This window comes from Acartia tonsa, chromosome 12 (assembly GCF_053477335.1).
Source record: "Acartia tonsa isolate MP-2025a chromosome 12, ASM5347733v1, whole genome shotgun sequence".
NCBI classification, from domain to species: Eukaryota; Metazoa; Arthropoda; class Copepoda; order Calanoida; family Acartiidae; genus Acartia; species Acartia tonsa.
In genome coordinates this window covers 3,375,167-3,394,313 of record NC_137271.1, presented here as the reverse complement: position 1 = coordinate 3,394,313, position 19,147 = coordinate 3,375,167, and the positions used below count along the sequence as shown (strand labels likewise).

Here is a 19,147-nt window from a genome sequence, read left to right as displayed (position 1 = left end):
AAAAATGTACCGTTTTGTTTCAAACGGCCCGTTATTTTTTTTTCATTTGAATTTCGTCATCATACTAATTCAGCTATAATTTGTTGAATTTCTTATGGTAAAAATCTGTTAGAAATTCCTTTTCAGGTTGTACGAACCATCTGGGGTTATACTTCTATTATAGTATAAAACTAAAATCAGCTGTTTATTTATTATTATTTTGATTTTGAGCAAACTGTTTATATGTACGCTAAAGTTATATTTTTTCAGATATAAAATTACGTATTTATATTAAGTATAAAATGGAGTATAGTGATTTTTAGAAAAAAATTATGACCAAAAAGTTATTTTGATTGTAAGGACTAAAGAAAAATTAAAAATGCTGATGAGATTGTTATCTATCTATGCGTTATTGCAGCTAGCTGATACTAGGCAGATTAATTTGGATCTGATTGGTAGAGGTAATATCCTATTATATTGAAGAACTAACGGCTACGCCCCCTAGAAGCCTCTGGGGGCACTTAAGGTGGGAGGGAGAAAAGTTGACCCCCCCCTCTCAACATTTTCAATTTAAGTTTTAAAAAGAAAAAGAAAATTTTTTTTTTTAAGGGGGTCATTTTTATTGAGAGGGTGGATATACTCTACCCTAAAATGGTTAAAAACCTACCCTAGACCTATAAGAGCTTCAATGTAAAGAAGAACTTTAAAAGGTTCAGCGGTTAACGAGATCATTTGCTACAGACAAAAAAACTTACAGCTTTATAAAATAGGATAAGTGTGTTTTCTGCCTGTAGCAAAGGATCTCGGGCGTTATCCTCTTAGAAAATTTTTTACAATTTTTTTCAATTTTTCAAGGGGGCCGAGCGCTGCGGCTAGGCAGGCAAGGGGGCCGAGCGCTGCGGCTAGGCAGGCTAGGGAGCCGAGCGCTGAGGTCTAGGAAAGGTCTATTAACATTTGGAATAGTATGCCTTAACCCCTTGAGAGAAATCACCCTCAATGACCCCTCCCCCAAATTGTATTTAATTTTCTTTTATAAACTCTTAAATTCAAATTTGAAACGGATTTTTTCTTACCCCTTTTTTCAAGTGGCGTAGCCACTAGTTTCTTCTCCATTATATGATATAGTATAGTTTTTTTTGTAGTTTGTAGATACCAAATTCCAAATAAAAGTTTTAAAACATTTATCTTTAGAGGACGACTTTCAAATTCCTTTTTCAGTTAAAATGAGAAATAAACAAATGAGCGTTTCAAGAGGAGGGGTGGGGGGGGGGGCCGGGGGGGAGACATGACCTATATTTTGAATTAAAAAAAATGTTGGTTTTTTTTCTTGGGCCTGTTGCTTTTGGGATGGCTGATTTTTACCTATTTTTAAAATATTTGGAAACCTTCTAAGTACCTATTTTAAGCTCTTTTGTTAAGAAGAATTAAAAAGGACCGGTTAGCGAAAGAGAACTTTGAGTATTGAGCATATTGATACATATGAATTATATTAATTAAATATACATATTTTTAGGTAGCAGCGATGTACATTCAATAGAGGAGTCTCGAAGTACACTAGAACATTTTTTCCAGCTATCCAGTAAACTATTACAAAATAACAATAAAGGAAAATACTCTAGATACAAAAGTTGCTAGTAGCGAAGCTACTCTTTTAAATAGTCACGTATTTAAGGTAATCTAACATATGATCAAATTATTTCAGCGAATCTTCTCTATAGGTTTGCTTTTCCGATGTCGTTTTTCGTCGCTTTCCACGTAACTGAATAAGGTTTTTATCTCGAGAAGCTTGACATAGTTTTTGGGAAAGTTTTAGGTTTTTATTATTTTTGAATCGAAGTCTTGGAAAGGTTTTACGCTATTTTAAAGGCTTCGTATTATAAACAGCTTTCCGCGGATATTAAAATGAAATACTGGATGTTGTTAGCCCTGAGAGGCCGAAGGCCCGGCCTAACAACAGGGATGGCAAAATAAAAACCACGTGGTTTTAATCAAGTGGTTTAAACCAAAAAAAAAGCTAAAAAAACCAAAAATAACCAAGGTGGGATGGTTTAAATGGTTTTTTTTAATACAAAGGCCTATCTTTCCAGTTATATCCTTATAATAAAGTAACAGGATGTTTGTATGTGTGTTTATGTGTTTGTATGTTTGTACCAAAGGATCTCGCTAACCGCTGAACCGATTGGGTTCTCCTTAACCGGGTAGCTTCTCATAGGTCCCGGGAAGGTTTATAACTATTTTCTTTGGGGGTGTGACACTTTTTTTTACTTTTTCTTACAAAATATAAAATAAAAAATTCAATTATTAAATTCGACTCTCTCCTCCTCAAGTACCCCTAGAGGCCTCTAGGGGCCTAGCCGCTAGTCTTTTTATAATGTAAACAATACAGTCAAAAACATAAATACCTAATTCAAAATTCTTTTAATAGTTTAAATCTTTATACTAAAGGGGTAGTTTCACGAAATGCATTTGAACTTAATTTAGTGAACCGCATATTTTTCTTAGTTAATGGGGTAAACTACATTTAAATAGCATATATTTGAAATAAATTCAATTTTTTACCACGTAGTTTTTAAAATATCAAGACCTGAAAATTGTCTTTTTGTGATATATGCAATTTAAAAAGACGATTTTCAAGTCTTGATATTTCAAAAACTATGTGGTAGAAAATTGAAATTTTTTCAAATATATGCCATATAAATGTAGTTTAACCATTTAACCAGGATAAAATATGCGGTTCACTAAATTAAGTTAAAATGCATTACGTGAAACTACCCCGTTATACTAAATTAGAATACTTTAATTTGGATATTATTAAAAAAAACCAAAAAACTTATTAAAAAAAAACAAAAAAAATGGTTTTTATTAATAAAAACCAATAAAAACCGGTTTAAACCAAATAAACCACACTTGTTTGATCTTTTTTAAAAAAAAACCTGGTTTTTTCCCATCTCTGCCTAACAAACTGTAATACGACTTTATACATATATGGCTTTTCAGCATGGCCGAGAACCGTTTCTAATCCAGCAGATATCAATCGGTTTTGAAGCCTTACTGGGATATTTATTTATCTTTTAAAATCTCTAAAACAAAAACGTAACATCTAGAGTATACATGTAAAGGACAATCAACAAATGTTGAAAATGAAACAGATAAAGCTTCTGCAATAATAGAAAGTGAAACCAAAGTTGTTCCTCTAAAACCTGAACCATCAATCAAGTATAATACAAATGAAAATGAACCAAAAACTAAAGGAAATTCTCTAATTAGAATAAAATCCGTTATATTTATTGGTACCTATACAAATAATATTTAAGTTGAAAGGTACTTACAAAAAAAAGTCTTCGAAATTTAAGATTAGTAATCCATATTTGTTTTACCCATTAATTATAGTAATAAATCATAATTTTTTACCATGCGGTTTTCAAAATACGAGAAATTGACTTTAAAAAAATCGTTTTGCCTAAATACATTTAATTTTCAGGTAGGGAGGAGACATTAGACTGTTTATTACACTAGTACCCAAAGTTTTATGACAACGTTGTCTTATTCGTTTGATTAAAAACATGAGGACTTTTATGAATTTTGATTGGTAAGTTTATTTAGTTGAGTGTCCAAACGTTTCAACCACTAATTGTAATATATAGAAGAGTTATTTTTGTGAATCACCATTGGGGATTTATATTAATTTATCTGCCATTGTCTTATCTCTTTAGATCCCTGATTGATTATTATATTCTTGTAATTAATGCTAAAAATATTTTTTTAGTTAGTAACTTTAACAAGCGCATTTTTCTTTTTTTATTGCTGTATGTACTTCCTCAATGCATATAGAATATTGAGAGGGTAAAATTTTCGTCAATTCAAGTTGCTCATTTATTGGTCAGTTCGTTCATCTTGTAGGAGCGAAATGAATTGGGTAAAGGGGGTATATCGCTATTTAGTCTGCTGAGAGAATAACTATATTAGTGTACATAAAAGTCTGGTGCAACATCCAAGTAATTAAATATCGATTACTATCTATTAAATTAACTTTGAAACAAAATTATTAGAGCTTTCTATGCAACAGATACAAATGCAAATCCAAGAGAGGGAAGAAAGTTGACACATAGTTCAACAGGTTAGAATTAAAAACAATTTTGATTTTTTAAACTGTATAATATCAGAGACATAAAGGGATAAGACAATAGCCGATAAATTGATGTACATTCTCAAAGAAGATACACAAAATAACCTCTTGGATGATCTTTGAATAGGAATATCGAAAACAAAAAATATATCATAGTCTTAAAGAGAAGTTAAGAAAAACACATTGCCCCCATATGATGGACTCACAGACAGAAAAACCGAATTATAGAAAAGCTTTGCTATACTATTAAATTTTCAATTAATCATTTTCAATTAATATTGATTTAAAATATTGATATTGTGGTATCCGCCTAGGATAAATGGCAGACACCAGAGTTCAAATGACTACGGCAGTGTGAACAGACGTGGACACCTATACTATAGAGAAGCTACGCTTCTCTAGCAATCACTAAATAATAAACAGAATCTATTCAGTTGTTCCTTTATTGAAGGTCTAAGGATTACTAAAGTTGTACAACATAATATAAATACATATGGATTAGGAATAAAGATAGTTAAAGGTAAATCATACAAGTAAAACATAGATAGTTGCAATGGTTAGGTAGATGGCTATCCCTGTCCGGGGGAGGCAGGATAGCCCATGGAACAGCACAATAGGTAGATAAGCATAGAGGGGTTGAGTGGTAGGTCTGGGTACTAAAAAGGGAAGGTTTGATGATTACTGTGACAACAACAGTCTGTGTGGGGGTGATTCTATCAGGTGAGGGAAGGCTTAGATCCTTTATCCTCAGGGCTGAGGTGGTGCTGATAACTTGGTGGTTGAAGGGGAAGGTTCCGGTGCTTGAGAAGGGAGAGGGAGGGGTAACACCCCTCCCTCCATTTGCAGGACAACTGAGAGATGAAATCAATACCGTTATCTGACATATTTTCAGGTGGCTTTACAATTGTAGAATAACAGGATTTAGCTGGGTGCGTAGCATCACTATAATGTCTTGGTTTCTGCATGGCCCAGAGTTGCCGCATACCACAACTCTCCCCTCGGAAGGCTGGGAGGGGTTGTCTGCACCGCCAGACTTCCGACAGTGGTTGCGGCCTTCAGTTTGTTGTCCTTGTGGAATGGGTCCGCCAGGATACCAGCTGCTGAACGGTGGTAGACTCCAGCCCTCCCCAGGTCGAACGGAATCTGCTATATCTGCTGGAGTAGCTGGTCCTGTTGGATGTTCTGGCCGTTGGATGTGTACCTCTGAGGCCACCCTGGCAACCTCCAGGGGTGGCACAGCACATGAGGGGGCTTGGACCAACAGCCGCCTGGTATACACCTCTTCAGGTTTCTCTACTGGGCTGGTGGTCTCCATCGTGTTGGTCACCTTGCTGCTGGCAGGCTGGCTACTGGATGCAGGCGCAGCTTCTTCGCCCTCGGGGCTGGTCAGGTTCATTCGGCTTCCAGGGTCTCTGTCAACGCGGGCAGGTAGACAGCTGGACGCAGTTGAGGGTAAGGGACAGCTGGACTCTCCCTGCTGGCTGGGGGCTCTGGCTGACTGGGGGTGACGGGTGTCACCCCTTCCTCTGGGGCTGCGGGCTCGTTCCGGGGTCCAGGTATCTCGGTGGCGGCGACGGTTGTCGCCCCAGGCACCAGCGTGGGGGCGCTGGATAGCACCCCCCAGTCTTCACAGGGGTCCAGGTCTCTCGGTGGCGGCGACGGTTGTTGCCCCAGGCACCAGCGTGGGGCGCTGGATAGCACCCCCCAGTCTTCACAGGTGGCGGCGACGGTTGTCGCCCCAGACATCAGCTTGGTGGTGCAGGGAAGCACCTCTCGTTCCTTCCAGGTGGCGACGCCGGTTGGCGTCCCATACATCGACTCGGACTCGCTGGCTAGCGCCTCTTGCCTCTCCCACTCGGCGGCCGCCAGGGCCTCCCCGTACACCGTCCCGGTGGCGCTGGGTAGCGCCCCTCGGCTCTCGCTGGGGGTGACAGGGGTTACCTCCTCCTTCGGGGGACGCGGTCTGACGGGTACCATCATGTTGAGGCCGACCGGCAGAGGCCGCAGGACTTCTGGCTCCGCAATGTTGGTTGGCTGCACGAACACCGGTCCCATGGGGTTGAGGCTGACGTCCAGGCCAACCCGGTTGGGTTCAGCCGCTCCTCCCAGCACGTTGATCCTGGCCACTATGGTCCCAATCTGAGACACAGACTCCTGGGTAGCCGCGGCCCCAGCGGCGGCAGCTGGTTGGGGTGACGGCTGGGCATCTCCCTCCAGGTAGACCTGGGTGTCAGACTGGTTGTATGCAGGTTGTTGGGCTGCCTGGTGTTTCTTCATTGCCTGGTCCCAACCGGTTCTACACTTGGCGGCTGTGTGGCCGTTGAAGCGGCAGCGCTCCTTCGTCCAGCTGGGTCCCATCAGTCTGGCTTCCCCAGGGTGTATCAACCTGCCAGGTCTCTCCTCCTCCAGTTGGGGCACCAGCTGACAAACAGGGTCTCCCCTACTAGGGGTCAGGCAGTGCTGGGCTGCTTGTGGTGGCTCCTTGGTTACATTCAGCCTCCTCCCCATACACACAGGTCCCTTCCATCCAACAGCGGCTCTCCTCTCCTGGGTGGCGAGGCCAGCCTCGGCCTTAGCTTCTGCAGGTGCTTCTCCACATGAGGGATCCGGCCTCCAGTTACGCCAGGTAGTTGGTAGCAAAGGCCGTTGATGGTGCCAGTTGGAAGGGGGGCTATGATCTCTGGGGGGTATCTGTGGCCAGTGTGTGGACAGGTACCCACAGTTGAACCAGCAAGGCCCAGAAGATGCCATACTGATGGTAGCCTGAACTGTGTTCTGGACTGCCAGCAGGCTGTTGGTAGCCACCTGAGTTGGGCCAGAGTTGCCAGCTGGTATTGCGTCCCTGCCAGGCTCCGTCAGCTGCTGGTGGGGAGCCCCTGCGGTGATTCTGGTTTTGGCAGGGGGTGGCCTTCTTATTGACTTCCCTAGTTGGAGCTCTGCATCCTGGTGGGCCTCCATCTTCAGCAGCATGGGGGGACTTGGCTGGGTCATGTGCAGTGGTTCAACAGAGTAGAGGCATCTGGTCTTGGAGTGTGGGGGAACAGCCTCACTGCTGCTGGTCAACCCTGCTCCCTCCGTGCTGGGTAAAGCCTTCCACTGCAGCAGGTCACCATTCTCCATCCTTAGGCCGGTCCCCAGTCGTTCCATGCCTGGGGGCTCCCAGGGAGGCTTGGGTGGCGGCTCCCCCACCCCCAGGTACGCGTCGGGCATCTGGGTGAAGAGCCTATTCCCCTGGGACAGCTCCCCATCCTCCAGGTTGGTGAGGCCAGCGCCAGGGAGGACCTTTCCACCCCAGACACAGGTGGTACTGGCCCTAGGGCTGGGCCCTTTGGAGTCTCAGTTCTGGTGGTAGTGTCCATCTGGGGGCTGGCCACTAAGTCTCTGAAGCTTGTCACCTTCTCATTAGGCTCAGTCGCATCGTTCAACACCCCCAGGAGGACACATACAGGTTCAACAATCCCCAGTCCAGTATCTCCATTTCTCGTGCGTTGAGCACCAACTGTACAGGAGCTGTGCAGCGGACATTCAGTCACCCTTCCAGACAAGGGCATCTCAGGGACCAGGGGTCTGTGACCTGGCATGTGTTTTATGTTCACTGTACTCAACACAGTAGGCCAAAGTAATAACAGAAGCAGCACCTTGTATGAAGAAGCAGAGAGTGGTGGGGTACAGATGTTGGTGGTTATGGTCCAAATGAAGACTTCTGTCCACCACAGTGCCAGCAGCATGCCTAGGCACACAGTTAATGCCCAATCAGGAATGTCTTCTATTGCCGCACGTCGGGCTAGGGGCTGACAATTTCTCATCTTGTAGATATAGGAGCAGAGTAGAGTAGCCGCGCCGCAAGGAGGTTCGAGCCGGCTCACCCCTATTATAGATACTATAGCTGTGTAATTAGGGTGGTAGTCCACGTAGCCGTAGGCTCTGTCCTCCTGGCTCAAGAGTTTCGGTGGCTGGAGCGTCCCCATGATAAGTAGCAGGGGGTTGGTCTGTTGGTGCCAGCGTCTTGTTTAACTGTTGAGCCTGAGTTGTTCTCCTTTCCAGTATAGCTCTTGATTTCTGTGATAACCAGCGGATCTTAGCTTAGAGATAAAAGGGAATATGTTAGGTATCCATAGATGTCTCTAGGAGCGTATCTGCTAGTAGATATATGGATATGTAGGCTATCTATATATATGGCTACACTCCCATATATATATACGTGTATAGGAATATCCCCAGAGCTAGCTAGCTTTCCTCCTTGCTCCAAAAAATCACGCTTCCTCTGTATATAGTTCACAACTATGAGGGTCTATGGTCAAGGTACACACCACCACTGCCCAGTGTGGGGCATCAAGTCAGGCTATGTCCACAGGGTGGGCGTACTTTCGTTCAGTTACCATATCAGTCTCCAGTGTTGTATGGTGAGGTTAGTATTCACTTACTTGCACCCATGATACAAAAAAAACAACACTATTTATCACTTGGGTATTTATATATACATATATTTTTTTTCACTAGCCACTCAGCTTTGAAGTAGGGTTGGCAGGGCTAGGAAGATGTTGAGGGTCTGCGCTGGTCTAAGGAACTGATTTAGTTTTCCTTATCACACTGTAGATAGGGAGGGAGGAGCTTGCAAGTTTTTCTTCTAAAAAAATATCTCTGTTGTATGCTATAGAGTGGCCCCTCTCCTGTGTGTGTGTGTGTGTGTGAAATCCCCTCTTCTTGCAACGCGCCTACGCGCCGTCAGAGTGTGCACACAGGTAAAACGCGCTTCTATCCCTCAATCTGCTTTCTCATTGATTCGCTGGATCTCTCTTTTTCCGTTGAATTTTTTTTGTTGCGTCCTAAGCTCTGCGACCCGTAAATGGCGCTCTGTTCTCCCGGTCGCTATCTCCACACTGTGGGCGGACTTATTTAAGTGTGGGTAGGAGGGGAAGCGCGTGAGGGGGCGGGGTAAAACCGTCCGTTCCCCCCTATGGGGAGGGGGGTGTTACAGGTTTGAGGTAACTGTGTGGTGAGGTAATTTGTGCCCCTTTTCCTTAATCCTGGGCTTATTGTTATGTCACCTCGATTGTATTTTCTTCAATGGATGGTGGGCCCCTCCCTTTCCTCTGGAATAAGGGGTGTATTTGTTGTGCTGGAGGCTTGGGTGGTTAGATTGTTTATCAATGCATTGTTATATTACATCTAGATTCTATTTTTGGCCTTATCACAATACACAACAGATTTGCTTACCAAGCCTGTTCTATTTTTAGTTTTATCACAATACACAACAAATTGTTTACCAATCCTTGCTCATAAATCTATTGTTCAGCCTTCACACTAGGGTGGTAATCCCTACAATGTGATATAATATCTGCTTTTCTAGATGGGTGGCTGCGCTGTAGCCTCTCAGGATACTTGGAGTTAACGTAGTTTTTTCTTCTGTTTGGTCCACTACACTCGTATTTTCGCTCACAGCTCGCAGCTATTTTGCTTGTTTCAGCCAGTTGGCGGCAGGGAATGTCCCGTCCTGCAGCGCCGTGGGTCCAAATCCAGGTGATGGCGGCAGGGAATGTCCCGTCCTGCAGCGCCGTGGGTTCGAATCCGGAGAGTGGCGGCAGGGAATGTCCTGTCCTGCAGCGCCGTGGGTTCGAATCCCGCTATCTTTCGCAGTAAGTAATGGGCCTGTTTCAGCCGTCTGCAATTATTTGGCCTGTTTCAGCCAGTCCGCAGGCCTGTTTCAGCCCTTGAGCTCACAATCCTCCGTTAGATTTCGTCGCTCTTCGCGGTTCTCCGTCGAATTTCGCTTCCACAACTGCTGGATACAGATTTAGACCTTGCTATCCAGGGTGGGTAATTCAGGTTGCTTGTGTCAGTTTTGCCAGTTTCGCTTCCACAACTGCCGGATACAGAGTTAGACCTTGCTATCCAGGGTGGGTAATTCAGGTTGCTTGTGTCAGTTTTGCCAGTTTCACTGCTGGGAGTACCTTAGCCTCAGCTGCGCGTCTGCTCTACACTTGTGGTTTGCCGTAATCTCACACAGCTGTCACCAAAAGTTGTGGTATCCGCCTAGGATAAATGGCAGACACCAGAGTTCAAATGACTACGGCAGTGTGAACAGACGTGGACACCTATACTATAGAGAAGCTACGCTTCTCTAGCAATCACTAAATAATAAACAGAATCTATTCAGTTGTTCCTTTATTGAAGGTCTAAGGATTACTAAAGTTGTACAACATAATATAAATACATATGGATTAGGAATAAAGATAGTTAAATGTAAATCATACAAGTAAAACATAGATAGTTGCAATGGTTAGGTAGATGGCTATCCCTGTCCGGGGGAGGCAGGATAGCCCATGGAACAGCACAATAGGTAGATAAGCATAGAGGGGTTGAGTGGTAGGTCTGGGTACTAAAAAGGGAAGGTTTGATGATTACTGTGACAACAACAGTCTGTGTGGGGGTGATTCTATCAGGTGAGGGAAGGCTTAGATCCTTTATCCTCAGGGCTGAGGTGGTGCTGATAACTTGGTGGTTGAAGGGGAAGGTTCCGGTGCTTGAGAAGGGAGAGGGAGGGGTAACACCCCTCCCTCCATTTGCAGGACAACTGAGAGATGAAATCAATACCGTTATCTGACATATTTTCAGGTGGCTTTACAATTGTAGAATAACAGGATTTAGCTGGGTGCGTAGCATCACTATAATGTCTTGGTTTCTGCATGGCCCAGAGTTGCCGCATACCACAATATAACCTCTCAAATTAACTCATTATATAAATATTTTTGCAGCTGCTATTCAAATATTGTTTTTAAGGTTTTGACGACGAAGCTTATGTAGAAGTAAATAATGAAGATCCATATAATGGAATGAATTATAGAGATGCTACTCCCGCTATAGATAGAGCAGATACTCCAGCTATTGATAGACAAGATTCTATAGATCCACCATTTCATATACCTGGATTATCACTACCCATTTCGGTAAGATTGATAGGTAGATAGATTGATAGGTGCATTGATTTATAGATAAATACTAAATAGATTGAATGATGTACGAAATGATGGATAGATAGATGATAAACTAAACTATATATATGATACTCCTGCTATAGATAGAGCAGATACTCCAGCTATTGATAGACAAGATTCTTTAGATCCACCATTTCATTTACCTGGTTTAACACTACCTATTTCGGTAAGATTCATATGTAAATAGATGGATAGATGCATTGATTTCATTGATTGATTGATAGATAGATAGATGATAAATTAAACTATAGAGGTGATACTCTTGCTATGGATAGAGCAGATACTCCAGCTATTGATAGGCAAGATTCTATAGATCCACCATTTCAATTACCTGGTTTATCTCTACCTATTTCGGTAAGATTTATAGATAGATAGATGGATGGATAGATCTACCATCTTATAATCCTGTTTCGATAAGATTTATAGGTAGATAGATGAATACATGCTATGATATTTAGATAAATAAAATGATAGATTGATAAATATATTAAAAGATTTATTGATATACACATTGATTTATTGATTGGTAGATTAATAGAAAGATTGATAGATACGAACAAGTGATTCTAAGCAGCTTCTAAAGTTCCTTTCAAAGTTTTGTTTTTTGAAAATCATGGTGAAACTTAAATTATTTAGTCGATATAACGATATTAATAATAAGTATATTCACCAAAACAACACTGAATCACTGCTGAAAGGTGCTAAGAATAACTTACCCTTGTTCGTGGATAGTCCCATTTCACTTTTCCTATAAGAATAAGATAGCATCGCCGACCGACCGACATATTAGATATAAACTCATTGGCATATGTATTTCAGCACAGAAAAGAAACACTTCAGGAGATCTATCTCAGGTTAAAACTTTTAATTTTATAATAAATTGTTAGGTTGCGTGATTGCAAATAATGAATAAATAATTTTAATGTTTTTTTCATAAAACACTAATACTTTTTCTCTAAAAACTAAAGGCAAACCTTTATTATCATACATAATAATGGGATAGCACAATGTACATCTCCAATTATGATGATCTAAATCACCCGTCCCTAAAGTTTTAAGCCTAAGAATAAGAGATTGGTTGATTACTATTTGGGAAATAATTTAATTTACAGTCCAATGTCAATTTCCTCCCAGCGCCACTTAAAGGCTTAAAGGTGTTAACATAGCATGATAATATCCATTAGTAGCGAAGCACAAAAACCACTTACTAACAAACGGACAAAGTAATCAGCAGCCTATCTTTAGTTGTAGCCAAGAAAATCACATTTTCCCTACATTATTTGAGATAGACGGAAGGACATAAAAAGTAAATTATGTAATTACTTCGCTTCTAACAATATTGCCATTACGGCTTCGAAACCGATTAATTTCCGCTGGATTAGAATCGGTTTTCCACAAATAATGAAATAAAATCATAAGCTTAATACCAGTTTTGTTAGCTTGTACCTTTAAGCCCTTTAGGCTAACTAAACTGGGTTTAATCTTATAATTTCTATTTTGATAACCGTGCGTAGAAAGCTGTCTATAACAAAGTGCGATAAATAGCTATTTCTTTTAGAGAAAAGATGCCTGAAATACAGAGGATTATTGCTAGTGGAAATCAACAAGAAATTGCAAGGCTTATAGGTAAATGCTTTTTAAAGCGAAGCATTTCTATAATCAGGGTCTATCCGTACATAACAATAAGCTTTTTTTGATAATTAATGCATGTTAGAAGTGTTCTATTGATTTTAAACTTTGATATATCTTGGGTTAGGTTATTTCTACATCCATTATTTTAAATTTCAGCTGAAAGCGAAGATGATCCCTTTACAGTGCTACCCAACAATCTAAAATACAGGAAATTATTTCAAAAAAATTAAAATTGTACTTTTTAAAAATAACTCTATAATAGATTTTTATTCGGTTTAGATACTGGTGGATGTCGCACGAGATTTCATGTACTATGATAAAGTTATGCTCGCATCTGGCTAAAATATAATTACACCCTATCCATCTCCTTTACCCCATCCACACCCCCTCCCCTTACTGGATGAACAAACTGACCATTAAATGAGGTCTATAAAAGCATGCCAAATTGACAATAAATTTCTCCCCCGTCAATATATCATTATCCACGATTATACTATATCCATTGTTATAATTCATTCAACTTTTAAAGGGGTAGTTTCACGAAATGCATTTGAACTTAATTTAGTGAACCGCATATTTTTTCCTAGTTAATGGGTTAAACTACATTTATATAGCATATATTTGGATTGAATTCAATTTTCTACCACGTAGTTTGTAAAATATCAAGACTTGAAAATTGTCTTTTTGTGATATATGCAATTTAAAAAGACGATTTTAAAATCTTGATATTTTAAAAACTACGTGGTAGAAAATTGAAATTCTTTCAAATATATGCCATATAAATGTAGTTTAACCATTTAACCAGGATAAAATATGCGGTTCACTCAATTAGGTTCAAATGCATTTCGTGAAACTACCCCTTCATTTGTCTTCCATTAGATTAAATATTATTTTTTTTGAAATAATCAAAATAATCTTAGTCAACTGTTAGCGGCAGATTTGTTTTTCAGTTTCCTAACTAAAATGGTTACTTGGTTTGTTATGGTAATTATCTTTTTCCTATTAAAAAAAAAATAATCTAAAACCTGTCCAATACTGTCTAAATACTGCATGCATTACTTCAGGATTTTACAGATATCTTTACTTTTAGACAAAAATTTTTTTTTCACTTTTCGTTAAAGGACCAGTTGTAATGAGGGAAGGGAGTATGGGGAGTGGTGATTTTTTTCTATGGGCGATTTATTATGGTAGGATGAATGGAGGTACCCTCCCCAAAATAGTTCATAAACTTTCTCTTGACCTAAGAAAAAGTTTCGATTCAGCAATTAGCGAGATCCTTCAGTACACACAGACAGACAGACGAACATCCTGCTCATTTTTTTTTTAAAAAAAGCTAACTTTTCTTGTTTTGTAGATCTCTCTGCTGCTACCGGCGCTGGTACCTGCCTTCACGCTGCTATCCCTGGCAGCTGAACTTCTGGCCCTATGGCTTATTCCGGATCTTTCTTGAGGAAAGAAAATACTAGTTGTAGAGTAGCTTCGCTACTTATAAAGATACAAGAGAAATAGACTTATCGTGAATTAAAAAACAATTAGTTAAATAGCAAATATAATTATCTTTTATTATTATTTATTATTACATGGATCTTGCACCAGGTTATCTAGTGAAACTTGTAGCTGGCTAAAATAAGGACCCTACCTCCACATCCAACCCCTTTACCCCAAACCCTCCCCCCTTTCTTAATGAACGAACTGACCAATAGATTATGTCCATGTTAGCAACCTAAATTGACGACAATTTTTCCCTTGTTTAAAATTCTTGTTTATCACTAGGTGATGTTAAGTTAGGTTAAATTGGATAGCCACCGGTTTTGATACCGGATGTATAGTACCCACAATGCTCTTCGCAAGGGGTTATAAGTTTCCCACCCCCTTTAATTGTAATCTGATCATAAAACTAAGAATTATCTAAGAGGGGGGATTATCGGTGCATAACATGCACTTTGTGGTAAAGCCCCAAAAAAACGATTGTTTTTGTTTGTAGCCCTGAAGAGTGAGATTCAGAACCATACTGAAATAGTTATTTATCATATCGTATTATAGACAGCTTTTCCTAGATAAGTTTAAAACTGTTTGTTAGCCCAAATGATTTTTACTTTAATATTCGTAGAAAACTGGCTTTAACACGATACGACAAATGACTTTTCAGTACGGCTTAGAATTGTTTTTAATCCAGCGGATTAACGGGCCCGAAAACCTATTGTAAAATAAGCTATTTCACTAATGAAAATGATTATATGCTTTTTCAGTATCTTATGATTGATAAAATAATAAAAATAATATGTATTATTTATACATGTATGTATTGTATTAATAAAGTATCTAAATTATTCATATTTCAATTTAATTTTTAATTCTTTACCCCATTCCCTCCCTTCCTACTGGATAAACTCACCTACCATCAAATGAGCTCCATTTTAGCAACCTAAATTGACGACAGTTTTTCCCCCTGGTATAATATCCACAAATGTTCTTTATCAATTGCTCCTTTACATTCAGGGTCAGTCTATCGTCTAAAACGAATATCTTAATTTAATCGTTAATTTAACCAACTTAGATTTATAATTTGATTTCAAATTGATCAATGTTGATCAAACATTCGAGGTATAAGACTTAGTAACACTCAACAGACAACTTTTTCGATAGAAGGACCTTTGTCTGGAAGTCCTAACTGTGCATGGTAATGATTTGCGCCTGTTTTGGGCCAAGGCATTCCCCATACTATAACTATTAATGACATCAGCCAGTATAAAGAAATGAAATTTTGTTTTTCAATCAGCAAACCTTTCCTCCATATCCTATGTTATTTAGGAGTGTTGTTTATTATTTAAACTAATTAAGAATAAAGTCCATATAATTATGTTTTGTAATACATCAAATTTATCTTCGTTTTCCTGTATTTACAAATATTTACAGCTTATATTAATATTTAAAAGCGAAGCTTTTCTATAATATTGGTCCTTCGTCCGTACATAAAGAATTGATCTTTTATGATTAATTTAGGCATTTTAGAATTGTCCAATCAATTTCAAACTTTGCATGATAATTGTTGTAGTAGTTAGGTATGATTTAGAAAGCGTAGCAACTTTTTTATTGTTATTAGAAAGTCCGTAAGTCGATTTAAAACATTCTGCTTTTTTAACCTTTTTGACAATAATTTCTGTATGATATAATTATCCTATTTATCTGATTTTTGGACCATTGGAATTCCAAGAACAACAAGGTAAAATTATAGTTTTTTGTTTTGTTTTACAGTCTGATTTCAGAGCTTTGCGTTTAAAGATGTTTAAAGGACGCCTGCAAGAAATAACACGCTTTAACTGCTGACAGACTGCCACAAGAAGACCCAATACCCCAAATTTAAAGCCTTTAGCTTCAATAACAAAAAAGTTCTAGGCATTTCAAAATAGCATTTTATGTACAATGGAATTTTTGAAAGATTTCTAATGCTCATAAAAGAAAAAACAATATTAAATTACGTCGCCTAGACACAAAATTATAACCTTATCTTTGTCAGAAACTTAGATTGCCTGTAACTGATTACATTTTACAATAAAAACACCACATTTCATAGTCAAAATCTATGGAAAAAATTCGATTTAAGTTACATTTTTAAACGAAAAACATAGCGGAAACAAAGGGGTAAGCTAATACAAGCTTAGCTGTGATTAGTTGTTAAGCTGATTCAGCCTTCTGATTGGCTACAGAACGTTCGGTACAATACAAGTAAAACTTAATTTTTTTTAATGATTTTGACTATAAAAATGGGTATTTTTATTGTAAAAATATAATTAGTTACTGGAAACCTAAATTTATGATAAAAATAAGCTTATAATTTTGTTTCTAGGCCACGTAGTTTAATTTTAAAGTTTTCAACATGAGCATTGCAATTCTTTCAAAATTTTCATTGTACATAAAATGTCATTTTAAAATGCCTAAAACTTTTTTGTTATAGAAGCTGAAGGCTTTAAATTTGGGGTATTTGGTCTACTTGTGGCAGTCTTTCAGCAGTTAAAGCGTGGTATTTCTTGCAGGCTTCCTTTAATCCTTGTTTAATGTAAAAACTTTTCGAAAACGTTCAACATTTAAATTAGAAATTGTGAAATTAGAAACGTGTTAAAAAAAATTTTAATGAGTATTGTTATATGAACTTTATAAATTATAATCGAACAGGGAAAATGAAAAAAAAAATAAGTTTACAACAATCCATAACTAATGCTTGTCATTGGTGAATCCAAAAATTCAAATCTTTGTTATTCTATGATATATTTTGTTGTATGCATGTTCTGTAAAACTTTGTAAACGGCTGGATTCAATTTTTAGGGAAGTATAGTATTAATCTAGTTTAGGATATTTTCATGTAAAGGTATTAATTTTGAAAGGGCTAACAAAATTGATAATATGTTTATGATTTTTATACTAATATTCTTGGGAAATTGTCTGCAATACCATGATTTCCAGGGAGTTTGGGAGGGGGCAATGGATCGAATATTCAATTTTTAGGAGTCTCTGACTTTTAGGCTTAAAGGGAATGTGCAAGAATTTAGCAGTTTCTGACTGACTTTGGGTACTAGTGCACAAAATGCCAGTAACTCGTTTGTTAGTTTTGAATATTGCAAACAAGTATCAATAAACTTAATTTGTTCTGATGTGGCTGGTTTTAAAAATTTTTTCTCCAGAAAATATCATTTCATAGATAAAACTTTATTGTGATATTTGTTTAATAAACAATCTAAGAATCAAATTAAATTTGGGGTTATGGGGCTATGGGTTGAATGGGTTCCAGAAAGATTTTTCTAGTTATTAATTACAGAATGGTTACGTCAGTCTGATGTGCTGGTAATATAATTTTCAAATGAATGCTTTTTTCTTGGAACTTTCTTCTTTTTTCTTTATAGTTTTCTGTATTGTATTGACTCTCCCTTTACAATTTCCTTCATATTTTCTGGATTAATCTGGATTTAAAGGTCTTTCAGCAAATACACTTAAATTAAATTAATTGCCCATTGTCCCCTCCCTTACTCCCTGGTGATTTCTCAGTATCTAATCCACCGGATATTAATCGGTTCCGTAGCTATACTGAAAAAATTTCAAAGCTGTAACTTATTAGTTCAAAAGTCATTAAAAAAAACAAGGAAGAGACACTAAAAGGAGTAGTGGGGAGGGAACGACCCTTCATATATTTTAATTTTAAAAAGGCACACACGGACATGAAGACTTTTAGGCTCACATGAAGGAAACTAGCACCTAAATTGTAGAATGAAGGAAGCTAGCCTCAAATGTCTTTAAGTGAAGAAAGCTAGCCTCCGGAAATTCTATGATCTATCTAATCGGAATAAATATAATATTGAGCATATAAGATATTTGTTTATTGAATAAATTGTATAAAATCGTATATTATTAAATCAATAATTATATTATAATTACAATTGAAATTGAATAGATCAAAGTCAAAAAAAAGACATAAAAATAACTTGATTTAATATTGCAAATTATATTGCCTCCTGAATTTAATGCTTTTATTCTTCTTATTTGTATTATGATATACGCCTCTTTATAATAGTCTATAAATTGCTCCTCCTACTATCTCACACATTCAATTGCAAAACATGGATCATTATATAAGGAACTTAATTCATTTCAACCTAAATATGTCCCCTTTTACACCTAAAATCCCTCCCACTACTCGATATCTTGTAAATTTTAAGGATGAAGAACCCTAGCCTCAAATGGTGTAGAATGAAGGAGACTAGCCTGTGTGCTAGTCTCCTTCACATGAGCCAACTTTTACATAAGGATTAATAACGAGCAGCTGCACGAAAGATAAAAGGTACAATAACAATATTGTTGTTATATTTATAATCTGTTTATTTTTCAGATTTTTTTTATTTAAACACGAGAGTATGCTAGGTTATATAAGAAACATAGGCTAGGACATCTGTACTTGAATGATTCTTTGACAGTATAAGAAAGCCTCTCTAAGAGTTGATCGCATAATAAAAGCAAATAATTAATAGATATCAAAATAATATGGTAGATTAAAAAATAGACAAGTCCCTTACACAACCCGCGACTGTCTCGCTGATGGGAAGGTGATAGTTTCAAATCTCGACCCAACATTTTGCTGCCTTGACATTGTGCAATCATAGGGTTGGTTGTCTGAAAGGCGTTTGACAATTTAATTATGCTGATCATTGAGCAAGATTTGGTTTAGAGATACACATGAATCTAAGGGGATAAGATAATGACCGATGAATTGATGTACTTTTCCAATAAAGATAAACAAAATTACCCTTCTGTAGGTTGAAATGTTAGGACTTTCAACTTAATTAACCAAATAAAAAAAAAATTCAATAAAAGTCCCCAAAATTGTTACCTCATATAAGTCAATAAATAGGAAAACTTTGGGAACTAG

General features: G+C 38.2%; 1 protein-coding gene across 1 annotated transcript; it reads left to right on the top strand.

Annotated features, from left to right (window-relative positions):
- The first annotated feature begins 246 nt into the window (after positions 1-246).
- LOC145334206 (uncharacterized) lies at positions 247-14,914 on the top strand. The gene is made up of 10 exons (XM_080179579.1): positions 247-440; positions 1,493-1,587; positions 3,101-3,230; positions 4,046-4,096; positions 10,886-11,052; positions 11,920-11,954; positions 12,659-12,726; positions 12,889-12,940; positions 13,653-13,716; positions 14,087-14,914. The coding sequence occupies exons 1-10, from the start codon at positions 359-361 to the stop codon at positions 14,180-14,182; spliced, it is 840 nt and encodes a 279-aa protein (XP_080035705.1). The 5' UTR covers positions 247-358; the 3' UTR covers positions 14,183-14,914.
- The last annotated feature ends 4,233 nt before the right edge of the window (positions 14,915-19,147 follow it).